A 20,434-nucleotide genomic window follows, 5' to 3' on the forward strand; every position below is an offset into this window, starting at 1 on the left:
TCTCTGTCTCACTGTCTCACTGTGTCTCTGTCTCACTTTCTGACTGTGTCTTTGTCTCACTGTTTGACTGTGTCTCTGTCTCACTGTCTCACTGTGTCTTTGTCTCACTGTTTGACTGTGTCGCTGTCTCACTGTGTCTTTGTCTCACTGTTTGACTGTGTCTCTGTCTCACTGTTTGTGTCTCTGTCTCACTGTCTGACTGTGTCTCTGTCTCACTGTTTGACTGTGTCTCTGTCTCACTGTTTGACTGTGTCTCTGTCTCACTGTTTGTGTCTCTGTCTCACTGTCTGACTGTGTCTTTGTCTCACTGTTTGACTGTGTCTCTGTCTCACTGTCTCACTGTGTCTTTGTCTCACTGTTTGACCGTGTCTCTGTCTCACAGTTTGACCGTGTCTCTGTCTCACTGTTTGACTGTGTCTCTGATTAGTTTTCTACCAATGCTTCAGTAAGGCCTAGTGCTTCACTATACTGAAATATTAGTAACACACTAAAGTTATTTTCCTTATTATAGCCTTCTACGACACAGGATTATTTCCTTTAACTGTTCACCGGGACCGTGTAGAACAAACGTTGGCCCAGATTTTAGCTACATAGCAAATTGGTTCTGACATAGCTCTCCCATAATGCTATCCTCCTGATTCCTGCTTACAAGCGAAAAACTAAAGCAGGAAGTACCAGTGACTCGCTCAATACGGAAGTGGTCAGATGAAGCAGACGCTAAGATACAGGACTGTTTTGCAGCACAGACTGGAATATGTTCCGGGATTCATCCAATGGCATTAAAGAGTACACCACCTCAGTCACCGGCTTCATCAATAAGTGCATCGACGACGTCGTCCCCACAGTGACTGTACGTACATATCCCAACCAGAAGCCATGGATTACAGGCAACATCCGCACCGAGCTGAAGGCTAGAGCTGCCGCTTTACAGGAGCGGGACACTAATCCGAAAGGTTTATAATAAATCCCGCTATGGCCTCCGACGAACCATCAAACAGGCAAAGCATCAATACGGGACTAAGATTGAATCCTACTACACTGGCTCTGATGCTCGTCAGATGTGGCAGGGCTAGCAAACTATTATGGACTACAAAAGGAAGCACAGCCGAGAGCTGCCCAGTGACATAAGCCTACCGGATGAGCTAAACTACTTCTATGCTTGCTTCGAGGCAAACAACACTGAAGCATGCATGAGAGCACCAGCTGTTCCGGAAGACTGTGTGATCACGCTCTCTGCAGCCGATGTGAGCAAGACCTTTAAACAGGTCAACATTCACAAGGCCGCGGGCCAGACGGATTACCAGGAAGTGTACTCCGCTGACCAACTGGCAACTGTCTTCACTGACATTTTCAACATCTCCCTGATCGAGTCTGTAATACCTAGATGTTTTAAGCAGAACACCATAGTCCCTGTGCCCAAGACAGCGACGGGAACTTGCCTAAATGACTACTGCCCCGTAACACGTCTGTAGCCATGAAGTACTTTGAAAGGCTGGTCATGGCTCATATCGACACCATTATCCCGGAAACCCTAGACCCACTCTAATTCGCTTACCACCCCAATAGATCCACAGATGACGCAATCTCAATCGCACTCCACACTGCCTTTTCCCACCTGGACAAAAGGAACACCTGTGTGAGAATGCTATTCATTGACTACAGCTCAGCGTTCAACACCATAGTGCCCACAAAGCTCATCACTAAGCTAAGGACCCTGGGACTAAACACCTCCCTCTGCAACTGGATTCTGGACTTCCTGACAGGCCACCCCCAGGTGGTCAGGGTAGGCAAGAACACATCTGCCACGCTGATCCTCAACACGGGGCCCCTCAGGGGTACGTGCTCAGTCCCCTCCTGTACTCCCTGTTCACTCACGACTGCGTGGCCAAGCACAACTCCAACACCATAATTAAGTTCACCACCAACGATGAGACGGCCTATAGGGAGGAGGTCAGAGACCTGTCATTGGGGTGCCAGGACAACAACCTCTCCCTCAATGTGGAAAAGGAGGGCCAAACACGCCCCCATTCTCATCGACGGGGCTGTAGTGGAGCGGATTGAGAGTATCAAGTTCCTTGGTGTCCACATCACCAACAAACTATCATGGTTCAAACACACCAAGACAGTCGTGAAGAGGGCACAACAAAGCCTATTCCCCCTCAGGAGACTGAAAAGATTTGGCATGGGTCCCCAGATCCTCCAAAAATTCTACAGCCACAACATTGAGAGCATCCTGACCAGTTGCATCACCGCCTGGTACGGCAACTGCTCGGCCACCGACCGCAAGGCGCTACAGAGGGTAGTGCGAACGGCCCAGTACATCACTGGGGCCAAGCTTCCTGCCATCCAGGATCTATATACTAGGTAGTGTCAGAGGAAGGCCCTAAAGATTGGCAAAGACACCAGCCACCCAAGTCATAGACTGTTCTCTCTGCTACCTCACGGCACGCTGTACTGGAGTGCCAAGTCTAGGACAAAAAGGTTCCTTAACAACTTCTACCCCCAAGCCATAAGACTGCTGAACAATTAATCAAATGGCCACCCAGACTATTTTTGCATTGACCCCCCCATGGTTTTTACACTGCTGCTACTCGCTGTTTGTTATCAATGCATAGTCACTTTACCCCTACCTACAGTGCCTTGCAAAAGTATTCATCCTCCTTGGCGTTTTTCCTATTTTGTTGCATTACAACCTGTAATTTAAATGGATTCTTATTTGGATTTCATGTAATGCACATACACAAAATAGTCCAAATTGGTGAAGTGAAATGAAAAAAATTACTTATTTAAAAAAATTCTAAACGGAAAAGTGGTGCGTGCATATGTATTCACCCCTTTGCTATAAAGCCCCCAAATTAGATCTGGTGCAACCAATTACCTTCAGAAGTCACATAATTAGTTAAATAAAGTCTACCTGTGTGCAATCTAAGTATCACATGATCTGTCACATAATCTCAGTATATATACACCTGTTCTGAAAGGCCCCAGAGTCTGCAACACCACTAAGCCAGGGGCACCACCAAGCAAGCGGCACCATGAAGACCAAGGAGCTCTCCAGATAGGTCAGGGACAAATTGTGGAGAAGTACAGATCAGGGTTGGGTTATAAAAAAATATCCGAAACGTTAAACATCCCACGGAGCACCATTAAATCCATTATTAAAAAATGGAAAGAATATGGCACCACAACAAACCTGCCAAGAGAGTGCCGCCCACCAAAACTCACGGCCCAGGCAAGGAGGGCATTAATCAGAGAGGCAACAAAGAGACCAAAGATAACCCTGAAGGAGCTGCAAGCCTCCACGGCGGAGACTGGAGTATCTGTCCATAGGACCACTTTAAGCCGTACACTCCACAGAGCTGGGCTTTATGGAAGAGTGGCCAGAAAAAAAGCCATTGCTTACAGAAAAAAATAAGCGAACACGTTTGGTGTTTGCCAAAAGGCATGTGGGAGACTCTCCAAACATATGGAAGAAGGTAATCTGGTCAGATGAGACAAAAATTGAGCTTTTTGGCCATCAAGGAAAATGCTATGTCTGGTGTAAACCCAACACCTCGCATCACCCCGAGAACTACATACCCACAGTGAAGCATTGTGGTGGCAGCATCATCCTGTAGGGATGTTTTTCATCGGCAAGGACTGGGAAACTGGTCAGAATTGAAGGAATGATGGATGATGCTAAATATAGGGAAATTCTTGAGGGAAACCTGTTTCAGTCTTCCAGAGATTTGAGACTGGGACGGAGGTTCACCTTCCAGCAGGACAATGACCCTAAGCATACTGCTAAAGCAACACTTGAGTGGTTTAAGGGGAAACATTTAAATACATGTCTTGGAATGGCCTAGTCAAAGCCCAGACCTCAATCCAATTGAGAATCTGTGGTATGACTTAAAGATTGCTGTACACCAGCGGAACCCATCCAACTTGAAGGAGCTGGAGCAGTTTTGCCTTGAAGAATGGGCAAAAATCCCAGTGACATACCCCAAGAGACTTGCAGCTGTAATTGCTGCAGAAGGTGGCTCTACAAAGTATTGACTTTGGGGGGGGTGAATAGTTATGCACGATCAAGTTTTCAGTTTTTTTGTGTTATTTCTCGTTTGTTTTACAATATAAGGTATTTTGCATCTTCAAAGTGTTGTTGTGTAATGTTGTGCATGTTGTGCATGTTGTGTAAATCAAATGATACAAACCCCCCCAAAAAATCTATTTTAATTCCAGGTTGTAAGTCAACAAAATAAGAAACAATGCCAATGGGGGTGAATACTTTCGCAAGCCACTGTACATGTACAAATGACCTCGACTAACCTGTACCCCAACACATTGACTCGGTACCGGTACCCCCTGTATATAGTCTCCACATTGACTCGGTACCGGTACCTCCTGTATATAGCCTCCACATTGACTCTGTACCGGTACCCCCTGTATATAGCCTCCACATTGACTCTGTACCGGTACCCCCTGTATATAGCCTCCACATTGACTCTGTACCGGTACCCCCTGTATATAGCCTCCACATTGACTCTGTACCGGTACCCCCTGTATATAGCCTCCACATTGACTCTGTACCGGTACCCCCTGTATATAGCCTCCACATTGACTCTGTACCGGTACCCCCTGTATATAGCCTCCACATTGACTCTGTACCGGTACCACCTGTATATAGCCTCCACATTGACTCGGTACCGGTGCCCCCTGTATATAGACTCCACATTGACTCTGTACCGTAACACCCTGTATATAGCCTCCACATTGACTCTGTACCGGTACCCCCTGTATATAGCCTCCACATTGACTCTGTACCGGTACCCCCTATATATAGCCTCCACATTGACTCTGTACCGGTACCCCCTGTATATAGTCTCCACATTGACTCTGTACCAGTACCCCCTATATATAGCCTCCACATTGACTCTGTACCGGTACCCCCTGTATATAGCCTCCACATTGACTCTGTACCGGTACCCCCTGTATATAGTCTCCACATTGACTCTGTACCGATACCCCCTGTATATAGCCTCCACATTGACTCTGTACCGGTACCCCCTGTATATAGCCTCCACATTGACTCTGTACCGGTACCCCCTGTATATAGCCTCCACATTGACTCTGTACCGGTACCCCCTGTATATAACCTCCACATTGACTCTGTACCGGTACCCCCTGTATATAGTCTCCACATTGACTCTGTACCGGTACCCCCTGTATATAGTCTCCACATTGACTCTGTACCGGTACCCCCTGTATATAGCCTCCACATTGACTCGGTACCGGTACCTCCAGTATATAGCCTCGTTATTGTTATGTAATCTTATTGTGTTATTTTAGTTTATTTACTAAATATTTTCTTAACTCTATTTTCTTAAAACTGCATTGTTGGTTAAGGGCTTGTAAGTTAGCATTTCACGGCAAGGTCTACACCTGTTGTATTCGGCGCATGTGACAAATAGATATTGATTTTGATTTGATTTGAATTGCCATCTGCAGTTCTTACACAGAATATCTAATATTCATCTAATATTCATCTAATATTCATCTGCATTCTTAATATTCATCTAATATTCATCTGCATTCTTAATATTCATCTAATATTCATCTAATATTCATCTAATATTCATCTGCATTCTTAATATTCATGTAATATTCATCTAATATCCATCTAATATTCATCCGCATTCTTAATTTTCATCTAATATTCATCCGCGTTCTTAATATTCATCTAATATTCATCAGCATTCTGAATATTCATCTCATATTCATCTGCATTCTTAATATTTCTACTTTCCCTGGTGGACAAAATCACATTTCCTGGCATTACTATGTAGCAGTCTGAGTGTACATAATACTGATCCTATCTCTGGAAAAATACTGGAAACTATCGCAGGAAAATTACTGCTGCTCTGCCCAGTGGTGTTACTGAGACCACTGTCCCCTGTGTTACTGAGACCACTGTCCCCTGCTGCTCTGTCCCCTGTGTTACTGAGACCACTGTCCCCTGCTGATCTGTCCCCTGTGTTACTGAGACCACTGTCCCCTGCTGCTCTGTCCCCTGTGTTACTGAGACCACTGTCCCCTGCTGCTCTGCCCAGTGGTGTTACTGAGACCACTGTCCCCTGCTGATCTGTCCAGTGTTGTTACTGAGACCACTGTCCTCTGCTGCTCTGTCCCCTGTGTTACTAAGACCACTGTCCCCTGCTGCTCTGTCCAGTTTCTTGTTTGTGTGTGTGCCGTGTGTGTGCATGGATGAATCTTGAATATGTTTCTCGTGCATCTATCTATCTCTGTCTCTAGAGCTGGGTCGGTGAATGATTGACTGTGAGTGGTTATCTAACTTGCTGACTGGTTGGCCATCTTGTAAATGATTAATGTGTCTCTATCTCTCTCTGTCTGTGTTCCGATGTCACAGGGAGATTAGTTACAACACTAGACACAAAGTGACATGTGACGTCTTCCTTCTGTCTCTCAGACTCAGTCACTAGCTGTATGACTCATACACGACTCAGGCACTAGCTGTATGACTCGTACACGACTCAGTCACTAGCTGTATGACTCGTACATGACTCAGTCACTAGCTGTATGACTCATACACGACTCAGTCACTAGCAGTATGACTCGTACACGACTCAGTCACTAGCTGTATGACTCGTACACGACTCAGTCACTAGCTGTATGACTCATACACGACTCAGGCACTAGCAGTATGACTCGTACACGACTCAGTCACTAGCTGTATGACTCATACACGACTCAGTCACTAGCAGTATGACTCGTACACGACTCAGTCACTAGCTGTATGACTCATACACGACTCAGTCACTAGCTGTATGACTCATACACGACTCAGTCACTAGCTGTATGACTCATACACGACTCAGTCACTAGCTGTATGACTCATACACGTATTGACTTGCTCTCCTTTTGTCTTTTTCTCTCCCTCCCTTTGTATCTCACTTTGTCTCTCCTTTCTTTCCTCTCTCCATCCCTTCTCTCGCTCTCTCTCTCTGCTTACCCGTTTCTCTCCCCCCCTCTCTCTCTTTCTCTCTCTCTCTCTCTCTCTCATATGCTCTCTCGCTCTCCCCCCCTCTTTCTCTGTCGATCCATCTCTCTCTCTCTCTCTCTCTCTCTCCAGTCAGAAGCTCACCCTGATCAAAGAGATGCTGGCGGGGTGTGGGGCAGGTACATGTCAGGTGAGTGGCTGGTGAGGTGCGGAGAAGGTATAGTTGAAGTCGGAAGTTTACATACACCTTAGCCAAATACATTTAAACTCATTTTTTCACAATTCCTGACATTTAATCCTAGTAAAAATTCCCTGTCTTAGGTCAGTTAGGATCACCACTTTATTTTAAGAATGTGAAATGTCAGAATAATAGTAGAGAGAATGATTTATTTCAGCTTTTATTTCTTTCATCACATTCCCAGCGGGTCAGAAGTTTACATACACTCAATTAATATTTGGTAGCAGTGCCTTTAAATTGTTTAACTTAAGTCAAACGTTTCGGGTAGCCTTCCACAAGCTTGCCACAATAAGTTGGGTGTCACAAGTATCTTCGTCTTCAGACGATATAACGAAATCATCGTCGGAAAAGGTAGACCAATACGCAGCAGAGTCGATAGAGTTCATCTTGAACATTTAATGAAATCCAACACGAATACAAAAACAACAAACAAGAAAACGAACGATAAACTGACAGTCTGCAAAGCAAAGCTCAACACAGCACAATCACCCACAAATAACAAACACAAACACACCCTCCTATATGGGACTCTCAATCAAAGGCAGATAGACAACACCTGCCTTCAACTGAGAGTCCCAACCCCAATTAACCAGACATAGAAACAGACATACTAGACTAGACATAGAATAACTGAAAACCAAACAGTGCCCAAAAACCCCGAAATACTTAAACCAAATGACCCTTCACCAAAACACACCACCCCGAACCACATAAAACGAATACCCTCTGCCACGCCCTGACCAAACTACAAAAACAATTAACCTTATACTGGCCAGGACGTGACAGTACCTCCCCCCTTAAAGGTGCTACCCCGGAAGCACCTTAACAAAAAATAACCCCAAACAATACCCAAAAGAAAAATTCCCCCTTACTAAAGGGAGGGAAGGGAGGGTGGCTGCCGTCAACGACGGCACTGTGCTACACCCCCCCTCCCCAACCCACCTATATCAGGAGGTGGCTCCGGCTCAGGCCGTTCCAGGCTGTCTGGGCAGTCTGGCAGCTCGGGACAGTCTGGGCAGTCTGGCAGCTCGGGACAGTCTGGGCATTCTGGCAACTCGGGACAGTCTGGGAAGTCTGGCAACTCGGGACAGTCTGGGCAGTCTGGCAACTCGGGACAGTCTGGGCAGTCTGGCCACTCGGGACAGTCTGGGCAGTCTGGCCACTCCGGCAGTTCAGGGCAGTCTGGCCACTCCGGCAGTTCAGGGCAGTCTGGCCACTCCGGCAGTTCAGGGCAGTCTGGCCACTCCGGCAGTTCAGGGCAGTCTGGCCACTCCGGCAGTTCAGGGCAGTCTGGCCACTCCGGCAGTTCAGGGCAGTCTGGCCACTCCGGCAGTTCAGGGCAGTCTGGCCACTCCGGCAGTTCAGTGCAGTCTGGCCACTCCGGCAGTTCAGCGCAGTCTGGCCACTCCGGCAGTTCAGCGCAGTCTGGCCACTCCGGCAGTTCAGCGCAGTCTGACCACTCCGGCGACTGTTGACTGGCGGGCAGCTCCGACGACTGTTGACTGGCGGGCAGCTCCGACGACTGTTGACTGGCGGGCAGCTCCGACGACTGTTGACTGACGGGCAGCTCCGACGACTGTTGACTGACGGGCAGCTCCGACGACTGTTGACTGACGGGCAGCTCCGACGACTGTTGACTGGCGGGCAGCTCCGACGACTGTTGACTGACGGGCAGCTCCGACGACTGTTGACTGACGGGCAGCTCCGACGACTGTTGACTGGCGGGCAGCTCCGACGACTGTTGACTGGCGGGCAGCTCCGACGACTGATGACTGGCGAGGCGGGGTTTACGCACTTGCAGTTTAGTGCGGGGAGCGGGAACAGGACGAGTCGGACTGGGTGGACGCACTTCCGGGTCCGCACGAGAGACAGGAGCTGGAAACCCAGGGCTATGGAGGCGCACAGCCGGTCTAGATCTTACCTCCTGCACAACCCGCCTTGGCTGGATGGAACTAGTAGCCCTGTACGAGCGGGGTGCTCGTACAGGGCAGACTGGGCTGTGCAGGGGCCTGATGGTAGCCGTGCGTAGAGCGGGAGTTGGGTAGCCTGGTCCTCGGAGGCGTACCGGCGACCAGATGCGCTGCGCAGGCATCCTCCTACCAGGCTGGATGCCCGCTCTAGCACGGCACCTGCGAGGGGCTGGAATAACTCGCACCGGACTGTGCGTGCGTATGGGTGAGATAGTGCGCTTCTCAGCGAAACATAGCGCTCTCCACCCCATACGCTCCTCCATATAACCACGGGTAGCTGGCTTCCGGCTCTTCCTTCGCCTAGCCAAACTACCCATGTGCCCCCCAAAAAAAATTATTGGGGGTGCCTCTCGTGCTTCTCCCTCAGCGCGTCTCTGGCCTCGATCCATCGCCTCTCCGCCTTGGCTGCCTCAATTTCCCACTGCAGGCGCTGATAATCCCCAGCCTGATGCCAAGGTCCGGCCCCGTCCAGAATTTCCTCCCAAGTCCACTTCTTCCGCCAGTCCAACTCGAACGCCGTCTGCTCCTTCCTCTGCTGCTTGGTCCTTGAGTGGTGGGTGATTCTGTCACGGTTGTCATCGGCGAAGGAGGACCAAAACGCAGCAGGTTCGTGTATGCTGATCTTGAGAATTTAATGAGTACAAAATGAACACCAAAATAACAAACCAAGAAACATGAACTAACAACAACTAACAGTCTGGCCAAGCATAGGCTCAACACAGAACAATCACCCACCACTCAAGGACCAAGCAGCAGAGGAAGGAGCAGACGGCGTTCGAGTTGGACTGGCGGGAGAAGTGGACTTGGGAGGAAATTCTGGACGGGGCCGGACCTTGGCATCAGGCTGGGGATTATCAGCGCCCGCAGTGGGAAATTGAGGCAGCCAAGGCGGAGAGGCGATGGTACGAGGCCAGAGACGCGCTGAGGGAGAAGCACGAGAGGCACCCCCAAGAATTTTTTCCCAAGTCCACTTCTCCCGCCAGTCCAACTCGAATGCCGTCTGCTCCTTCCTCTGCTGCTTGGTCCTTGAGAGGTGGGTGATTCTGTCACAAGTATCTTCGTCTTCAGACGATATAACGAAATCATCGTCGGAAAAGGTAGACCAATACGCAGCAGAGTCGATAGAGTTCATCTTGAACATTTAATGAAATCCAACACGAATACAAAAACAACAAACAAGAAAACGAACGATAAACTGACAGTCTGCAAAGCAAAGCTCAACACAGCACAATCACCCACAAATAACAAACACAAACACACCCTCCTATATGGGACTCTCAATCAAAGGCAGATAGACAACACCTGCCTTCAACTGAGAGTCCCAACCCCAATTAACCAGACATAGAAACAGACATACTAGACTAGACATAGAATAACTGAAAACCAAACAGTGCCCAAAAACCCCGAAATACTTAAACCAAATGACCCTTCACCAAAACACACCACCCCGAACCACATAAAACGAATACCCTCTGCCACGCCCTGACCAAACTACAAAAACAATTAACCTTATACTGGCCAGGACGTGACATTGGGTGAATTTTGGCCCATTCCTCCTGACAGAGCTGGTGTAACTGAGTCAGGTTTGTAGGCCTCCTTGCTCACACACGCTTTTCAGTTCTGCTCACAAATGTTCTATAGGATTGAGGTCAGGGCTTTGTGATGGCCACTCCAATACCTTGACTTTGTTGTCATTAAGCCATTTTGCCACAACTTTGGAAGTATGCTTGGGGTCATTGTCCGTTTGGAAGACCCATTCGTGACCAATCTTTAACTTCCTGACTAATGTCTTGAGATGTTGCTTCAATATATCCACATAATTTTCCTTTTCTCATGATGCCATCTATTTTGTGACGTGCACCAGTCCCTCCTGCGGCAAAGCACCCCCACAACATGATGCTGCCACCCCCATGCTTCACGGTTGGGATGGTGTTCTTCGGCTTGCAAGACTCCCCCTTTTCCCTCCAAACATAACGATGGTCATTATTGCCAAACAGTTCTATTTTTGTTTCATCAGACCAGAGGACATTTCTCCAAAAAGTATGATCTTTGTCCCCATGTGCAGTTGCACACCATAGTCTGGATTTTTTTATGGCAGTTTTGGAGCAGGGGCTTCTTCCTTGCTGAGCAGCCTTTCAGGTTATGTCGATATAGGACTCGTTTTACTGTGGATATAGATACTTTTGTACCTGTTTCCTCCAGCATCTTCACAAGGTCCTTTACTGTTGTTCTGGGATTGATTTGCACTTTTCTTACCAAAGTACGTTCATCTCTAGGAGACAGAATGCGTCTCCTTCCTGAGCGGTATGACGGCTGCGTGGTCCCATGGTGTTTATACTTGCGTACTATTGTTTGTACAGATGAACGTGGTACCTTCAGGCGTTTGGAAATTGCTCCCAAGGATGAACCAGACTTGTGGAGGTCTACAATTTTTTTTCTGAGGTCTTGGCTGATTTCTTTTGATTTTCCCATGATGTCAAGCAAAGAGGCACTGAGTTTGAAGGTAGGCCTTGAAATACATTCACAGGTACACCTCCAATTGACTCAAATGATGTCAATTAGCCTATCAGAAGCTTCTAAAGCCATGACATCATTTTCTGGAATTTTCCAAGCTGTTTAAAGGCACCAGTCAACTTAGTGTATGTAAACTTCTGACTTCAACTGTACATGTCAGGGGAGTGAAGACAAGTTCTCTCTTAATGATACATCCTGTTTCCCCATCTGGAGATACAGCACACACACACACACACACACACACACACACACACACACACACACACACACACACACACACACACACACACACACACACACACACACACACACACACACACACACACACACACCCACTTCCTCAGCCATCAGCAGAAGTGCCATCTACCCCCACTGTCTGTCTCAATATGAGCTGCAACGGACACCCTATTCAAATCAAATCAATTGTATTAGTCACATACACATGGGTAGTAGATGTTAATGCGAGTGTTGCGAAATGCTTGTGCTTCTAGCGCCGACCATGCAGTAATATCCAACGAGTAATCTAACCTAACAATTTCACAACAACTACCTTATACACACAAATGTAAAGGAATGAATAAGAATATGTACATATAAATATATGGATGAGCGATGTCCGAACGGCATAGGCAAGATGCAGTAGATAGTATAGAGTACAGTATATACATATGAGATGAGTAATGTAGGGTATGTAAACATTATATAAAGTGGCATTGTTTAAAGTGACTAGTGATACATTTATTACATCCATTTTTCCATTATTGAAGTGGCATGAGTTGAGTCAGTATGTTGGCAGCAGCCACTCTGAGTTAGTGATGTCTGTTTAACAGTCTGATGGCCTTGAGATAGAAGCTGTTTTTCAGTCTCTCGGTCCCAGCTTTGATGCACCTGTACTGACCTCACCTTCTGGATGTTAGCGGGGTGAACAGGCAGTGGCTCGGGTGGTTGTTGTCCTTGATGATCTTTTTGGCCTTCCTGTGACATCGGATGGTGTAGGTGTTCTGGAGGGCAGGTAGTTTGCAGCCGGTGATGCGTTGTGCAGACCTCACTACCCTCTGGAGAGCCTTGCGGTTGTGGGCGGAGCAGCTGCCGTACCAGGCTGTGATACAGCCTGACAGGATGCTCTCGATTGTGCATCTGTAAAAGTTTGTGAGTGTTTTTGGTGACAAGCCGAATTTCTTCAGCCTCCTGAGGTTGAAGAGGTGCTGTTGCGCCTTCTTCACCACGCTGTCTGTGTGGGTGGACCATTTCAGTTTGTCCGTGATGTGTACGCCGAGGAACTTAAAACTTTACACCTTCTCCACTACTGTCCCGTCGATGTGGATAGGGGGGTGCTCCCTCTGCTGTTTCCTGAAGTCCACGATCATCTCCTTTGTTTTGTTGACATTGAGTGTGAGGTTATTTTCCTGACACCCCACTCCCAGAGCCCTCATCTCCTCCCTGTAGGCTGTCTCGTCGTTGTTGGTAATCAAGCCCACTACTGTTGTGTCGTCTGCAAACTTGATGATTGAGTTGGAGGCGTGCATGGCCACGCAGTTGTGGGTGAACATGGAGTACAGGAGGGGGCTGAGAACGCACCCTTGTGGGGCCCCAGTGTTGAGGATCAGCGGGGTGGAGATGTTGTTACCTACCCTCACCACCTGGGGGCGGCCCGTCAGGAAGTCCAGGACCCACACAGTGCACTACGTAGTGCAAAGGAAGTGCACTATCTAGGGAATAGGGTGGTATCTGGGACCAGCCTCAGTGTGTACCCAGACACCACTAGGCATCAGCTGTTGATCTCTATGTTGACCTCTCTGTTGACCTCTACGTTGACCTCTATGTTGACCTCTCTGTTGACCTCTCTGTTGACCTCTCTGTTGACCTCTACGTTGACCTCTCTGTTGACCTCTACATTGACCTCTACATTGACCTCTATGTTGACCTCTACGTTGACCTCTATGTTGACCTCTACATTGACCTCTATGTTGAACTCTACATTGACCTCTACATTGACCTCTACATTGACCTCTGTGTTGACCTCTATAGTTCTCTAAAGAACTAAACTAATGGACTGAGATGAAAATAAACACAGCATTCTTAGACATTGTCTAATGGTCGCAAAAGGTTTTGATTCATGATAATGTAACAGGTCTCCACAGCATAACCACTATGTCTAGTCTACAGTAGGTCTACATAACCACTATGTCTAGTCTACAGTAGGTCTACATAGCCCCTATGTCTAGTCTAGGTCTCCACAGCATTACCACTATGTCTAGTCTACAGTAGGTCTACATAGCCACTATGTCTAGTCTACAGTAGGTCTACATAGCCACTATGTCTAGTCTACAGTAGGTCTACATAGCCACTATGTCTAGTCTACAGTAGGTCTACATAACCACTATGTCTAGTCTACACAAGGTCTACACAGCATAACCACTATGTCTAGTCTACAGTAGGTCTACATAACCACTATGTCTAGTCTACAGTAGGTCTACACAGCCACTATGTCTAGTCTACAGTAGGTCTACATAGCCCCTATGTCTAGTCTACAGTAGGTCTACATAGCCCCTATGTCTAGTCTACAGTAGGTCTACATAGCCCCTTTGTCTAGTCTACAGTAGGTCTACATAGCCCCTATGTCTAGTCTACAGTAGGTCTACATAGCCCCTATGTCTAGTCTAGGTCTCCACAGCATTACCACTATGTCTAGTCTACAGTAGGTCTACATAGCCCCTATGTCTAGTCTACAGTAGGTCTACATAGCCACTATGTCTAGTCTAGGTCTCCACAGCATGTTGTCTGCAGCTTGTATGAAGGACAGAGAGCTCTGGCATGTCATCAATAAGCACACTGCGCCTCCATAAGCAGGTTAACAACTCAGCAGGTGATCGAGTATTCACAAGTCCTACTGGCCAGACGCAGAGACAGTTCACAAGTCCTACTGGCCAGACGCAGAGACAGTTCACAAGTCCTACTGGCCAGACGCAGAGACAGTTCACACGTCCTACTGGCCAGACGCAAAGACAGTACACACATCCTGCTGGCCAGACGCAGAGACAGTTCACAAGTCCTGCTGGCCAGACGCAGAGACAGTTCACAAGTCCTACTGGCCAGACGCAGAGACAGTTCATACGTCCTGCTGGCCAGACGCAGAGACAGTTCACACGTCCTACTGGCCAGACGCAGAGACAGTTCACAAGTCCTGCTGGCCAGACGCAGACAGAGACAGTTCACACGTCCTACTGGCCAGACGCAGAGACAGTTCACACGTCCTACTGGCCAGACGCAGAGACAGTTCACACGTCCTACTGGCCAGACGCAGAGACAGTTCACAAGTCCTACTGGCCAGACGCAGAGACAGTTCATACGTCCTGCTGGCCAGACGCAGAGACAGTTCACAAGTCCTACTGGCCAGACACAGACAGAGACAGTTCACACGTCCTACTGGCCAGACGCAGAGACAGTTCATACGTCCTGCTGGCCAGACGCAGAGACAGTTCACACGTCCTACTGGCCAGACGCAGAGACAGTTCACATGTCCTGCTGGCCAGACGCAGGCAGAGACAGTGGGACAATAAAGTATTCATTAGCTCAGCTGGTCTGGACTGGTGGTAACAGTCAGATAAGGACTTGCAGGTCATTGGACCCTGAGCACTGTGTGTGTGTGTGTGTGTGTGTGTGTGTGTGTGTGTGTGTGTGTGTGTGTGTGTGTGTGTGTGTGTGTGTGTGTGTGTGTGTGTGTGTGTGTGTATGTGTGTGTATGTGTGTGTGTGTGTGTGTGTGTGTGTGTGTGTGTGTGTGTGTGTTAGTGGTGCACGGGTTGACTCATAACCTGCTGTCCCTGCGGTTATATCCACGTGCAGGCGGGTTTAGAGTCATGAAACATGGTGTGGATGAAGGGCTGGTGGGTTTAATAAAGGGAAAACAATGCATATAATGATATATGCCCTTTTTCATGTCCAGTTAATATCTATAGGTTACATTGTGGGTTTTCCTTTAGTGCACAAGCCTAAGCTTTAGGGCCTAACTGTGCTCGAGCCACACAGGTTTAACACGCCAATCACCAAACGCTTTCAGGAACTAGGGCAGAAAAAGTTCATGTCGCTCCACTGAGGCCCCCAAATTTAAAAAGAAAAAGGGGCGGAGTTGAATTCAGGAAGAGAAAAGCTGCCCAATGGGAGACTTGAAAAGGGAGGACCAGAGTAATGTTTGGTGAAGTGGTGAGAGGATGGTAGCAGTGTGTCAAAGGAACTGTACTGTTCAGATGGAATAGTAACCTAACTGAACTCTGGACCCTGACTGTAGGTCTATATAACTTCTCACATAGCCTCATATAATATTAACTCCTGCAAAACGAAGCATTTCTGGCAGTAAAATGATGTACCAGATGTACATTTTGACTTGGGAACAGGAGTGTAGAATTATGATTTATGTCTTTCAGCATCTTGATTAGAATGAATGCGTAGTTAGGGACTGTCTGTAAAGATGCTGCAGTATCTTTATCAGCTTCATAACAGCTGATAGTATTTCACCCACAGTTAGGGACTGTCTGTAAAGATGCTGCAGTATCTTTATCAGCTTCATAACAGCTGATAGTATTTCACCCACAGTTAGGGACTGTCTGTAAAGATGCTGCAGTATCTTTACGAGCTTCATAACAGCTGATAGTATTTCAACCACAGTTAGGGACTGTCTGTAAAGATGCTGCAGTATCTTTATCAGCATCATAACAGATGATAGTATTTCAACCACAGTTAGGGACTGTCTGTAAAGATGCTGCAGTATCTTTATCAGCTTCATAACAGCTGATAGTATTTCAACCACAGTTAGGGACTGTCTGTAAAGATGCTGCAGTATCTTTATCAGCATCATAACAGATGATAGTATTTCAACCACAGTTAGGGACTGTCTGTAAAGATGCTGCAGTATCTTTATCAGCTTCATAACAGCTGATAGTATTTCACCCACAGTTAGGGACTGTCTGTAAAGATGCTACATTATCTTTACCAGCATCATAACAGCTGATAGTATATAATATGCATCCAAGCCGACCTGAAATCTTATCAGAAACATGTTGTGTTGTTTTCACTGCTTTTAATTTCCTTAAAACCGGTCAAACTAATGCCATTTGTAAATTTTGCAGAGAAATTCTTTCCTGTTTTTTTTTTTTTTAGTTATTGCATTAAATGTCTGCTGTGCGAGTGAAGCAGAGATGAAAGAGAGCTTTATAGATGTCACTTAGATTGAAGCATTCATCGATTTATGACACTATTCTGGGTTCATTTAGTCTTCTGGGACAGAAGATAAACTGCATGTATCTAATTACAGACATGTTGAGTAACAAATAGCCTACCAAAATATCTGAAATTATAAGCATAAACATATTTAAATTAAGCTTTAAAAAAAAAGAATTCCCGCACCCCCTTGTCAAAAGTATTTATTCCTGGCGTCTCTTACTGTACAGAACATTTTCTATAGGCCTATATGGCGGGGTAGGGTTGGGTGCGGGATTATCATAAAGGCTAAAGTCGGGCGGTTGCGAATGAGTTATTAGCAATTGTGCGGGTGAACAAACAGCTGACCCACACATCACTACTGTGTGTGTGCTTGACTGTGTGTGTGTGTGACTGTGTGCATTTGTGTGTGTGTGTGTGTTTGTGTGTATCTGTGTCATAGTGTAATAGCCTACCTGTAGTCCATTAGGTCGAAGCCAGCTAGCTCAATACAGCCCAGGCAACACTAGATTAGATTAGATTAGGAGTAGCATTAACCCAACTGGCCATCTCACCTTTAATCCCGTTAACTAGTTACTACAGCCCGGATTACACAGGAAAAACAAGTGTGTATTAGTTAATGGTATCCGTAGTGTGGTAACACAAATAGGAGCTAGTGAGTTGTTAGTTATTAACACATTGATGACCGGTAGGTCGTAGCCTAGCCTAGTTCCTGGACCTATTGGTTACACTGTAGAGTTGCTAATGCTAGCTATTAATTAATGGTATTGTATATGTTAGGCCATAGCCTAGCCTAGCTCCTGGACCTATTGGTTACACTGTAGAGTTGCTAATGCTAGCTATTAGTTAATGGTATAGTATTCAATAGGCTGTAGCCTAGCTAGACTAGCTCCTGGACCTAGCTATTAGTTAATGGTATTGTATATGCTAGGCCGTAGCCTAGCCTAGCTCCTGGACCTATTGGTACACTGCAGAGTTGCTAATGCTAGCTATTAGCTGTAAGGAGGTTGTATGTCTTAGTTTGTATCTGGAGTAAAAAAAAATATGTTTGTGGTCCAATTTATCGGTGAATTCTGAAAAGCTATCTAAGGATAGTTCCATAAGGTTGTGTTTTTATTGAGTAATATTGATTCTTGTAGAATACATTTAGTTTAGTTCCGTTTTGTTCCATATTGTTCCATATTGTTATAGTGTTCCATATTGTTCCATATTGTTCCATATAGTTATAGTGTTCTATAATGTTATAATGTTCCATATTGTTCCATATTGTTCCATATTGTTATAGTGTTCCATATTGTTATAGTGTTCTATATTGTTATAGTGTTCCATATTGTTCCATATTGTTATAGTGTTCCATATTGTTCCATATTGTTCCATATTGTTATAGTGTTCCATATTGTTATAGTGTTCCATATTGTTCCATATTGTTCCATATTGTTATAGTGTTCCATATTGTTATAGTGTTCTATATTGTTATAGTGTTCCATATTGTTCCATATTGTTATAGTGTTCCATATTGTTCCATATTGTTCTATATTGTTATAGTGTTCCATATTGTTTCATATTGTTATAGTGTTCCATATTGTTTCATATTGTTCAATATTGTTATAGTGTTCTATATTGTTATAGTGTTCTATATTGTTATAGTGTTCTATAGTGTTATAGTGTTCTATATTGTTATAGTGTTCCATATTGTTTCATATTGTTCAATATTGTTATAGTGTTCTATATTGTTATAGTGTTCTATATTGTTATAGTGTTATAGTGTTCTATATTGTTATAGTGTTCTATATTGTTATAGTGTTATAGTGTTCCATATTGTTATAGTGTTCTATATTGTCATAGTGTTCCATATTGTTATAGTGTTCTATATTGTTATAGTGTTCCATATTGTTATAGTGTTCTATATTGTTCTAGTGTTCTATATTGTTATAGTGTTATAGTGTTATAGTGTTCTATAGTGTTATAGTGTTCTATACTGTTATAGTGTTCAATATTGTTATAGTGTTATAGTGTTCTATATTGTTATAGTGTTCTGTATTGTTATAGTGTTCTATACTGTTATAGTGTTCAATATTGTTATAGTGTTCTATATTGTTATAGTGTTCTATATTGTTATTGTGTTCTGTATTGTTATAGTGTTCTATATTGTTATAGTGTTCTATATTGTTATAGTGTTATAGTGTTATAGTGTTCTATAGTGTTCTAGTGTTCTATATTGTTATAGTGTTATAGTGTTATAGTGTTCTATATTGTTATAGTGTTCTATAATGTTATAATGTTCCATATTGTTCCATATTGTTCCATATTGTTATAGTGTTCCATATTGTTATAGTGTTCTATATTGTTATAGTGTTCCATATTGTTCCATATTGTTATAGTGTTCCATATTGTTCCATATTGTTCCATATTGTTATAGTGTTCCATATTGTTATAGTGTTCCATATTGTTCCATATTGTTCCATATTGTTATAGTGTTCCATATTGTTATAGTGTTCTATATTGTTATAGTGTTCCATATTGTTCCATATTGTTATAGTGTTCCATATTGTTCCATATTGTTCTATATTGTTATAGTGTTCCATATTGTTTCATATTGTTATAGTGTTCCATATTGTTTCATATTGTTCAATATTGTTATAGTGTTCTATATTGTTATAGTGTTCTATATTGTTATAGTGTTCTATAGTGTTATAGTGTTCTATATTGTTATAGTGTTCCATATTGTTTCATATTGTTCAATATTGTTATAGTGTTCTATATTGTTATAGTGTTCTATATTGTTATAGTGTTATAGTGTTCTATATTGTTATAGTGTTCTATATTGTTATAGTGTTATAGTGTTCCATATTGTTATAGTGTTCTATATTGTCATAGTGTTCCATATTGTTATAGTGTTCTATATTGTTATAGTGTTCCATATTGTTATAGTGTTCTATATTGTTCTAGTGTTCTATATTGTTATAGTGTTATAGTGTTCTATAGTGTTATAGTGTTCTATACTGTTATAGTGTTCAATATTGTTATAGTGTTATAGTGTTCTATATTGTTATAGTGTTCTGTATTGTTATAGTGTTCTATACTGTTATAGTGTTCAATATTGTTATAGTGTTCTATATTGTTATAGTGTTCTATATTGTTATAGTGTTCTGTATTGTTATAGTGTTCTATATTGTTATAGTGTTCTATATTGTTATAGTGTTATAGTGTTATAGTGTTCTATAGTGTTCTAGTGTTCTATATTGTTATAGTGTTATAGTGTTATAGTGTTCTATATTGTTATTATGTTCTATAGTGTTATAGTGTTCTGTATTGTTATAGTGTTCTATAGTGTTATAGTGTTATAGTGTTCTATAGTGTTATAGTGTTCTATATTGTTATAGTGTTCTATACTGTTATAGTGTTCAATATTGTTATAGTGTTCCATATTGTTATAGTGTTCTATATTGTTATAGTGTTCTATAGTGTTATAGTGTTCTATAGTGTTATAGTGTTCCATATT

The 20,434-nt window shown here is 44.3% G+C and overlaps 2 protein-coding genes across 3 annotated transcripts in view; both read left to right on the plus strand.

Moving 5' to 3' along the window:
• The window catches only part of slc25a22a (solute carrier family 25 member 22a), a 77,477-nt gene that overhangs the window by 43,116 nt on the left and 13,927 nt on the right, over window positions 1-20,434 (plus strand). The window contains exon 6 of the mRNA XM_029759516.1: window positions 7,127-7,184. Within this exon, the coding sequence (XP_029615376.1) occupies window positions 7,127-7,184 (58 nt within the window). The remainder of the gene's footprint in view (window positions 1-7,126; window positions 7,185-20,434) is intronic.
• On the plus strand, window positions 13,547-15,375 carry LOC115197726 (uncharacterized). Of its 2 annotated transcripts, none has more exons than XM_029759517.1 (2): window positions 13,547-14,187; window positions 14,353-15,375. In XM_029759517.1, the coding sequence occupies exon 2, from the start codon at window positions 14,531-14,533 to the stop codon at window positions 15,311-15,313; it is 783 nt and encodes a 260-aa protein (XP_029615377.1). In that variant the 5' UTR covers window positions 13,547-14,187; window positions 14,353-14,530; the 3' UTR covers window positions 15,314-15,375. The 2 variants fall into 2 exon arrangements, with proteins under 2 accessions (XP_029615377.1, XP_029615378.1); XM_029759518.1 differs by having other exon boundaries at window positions 13,547-13,918; window positions 14,188-15,375.

This window comes from Salmo trutta, chromosome 7, assembly GCF_901001165.1.
Source record: "Salmo trutta chromosome 7, fSalTru1.1, whole genome shotgun sequence".
Classification (NCBI taxonomy): Eukaryota; Metazoa; Chordata; class Actinopteri; order Salmoniformes; family Salmonidae; genus Salmo; species Salmo trutta.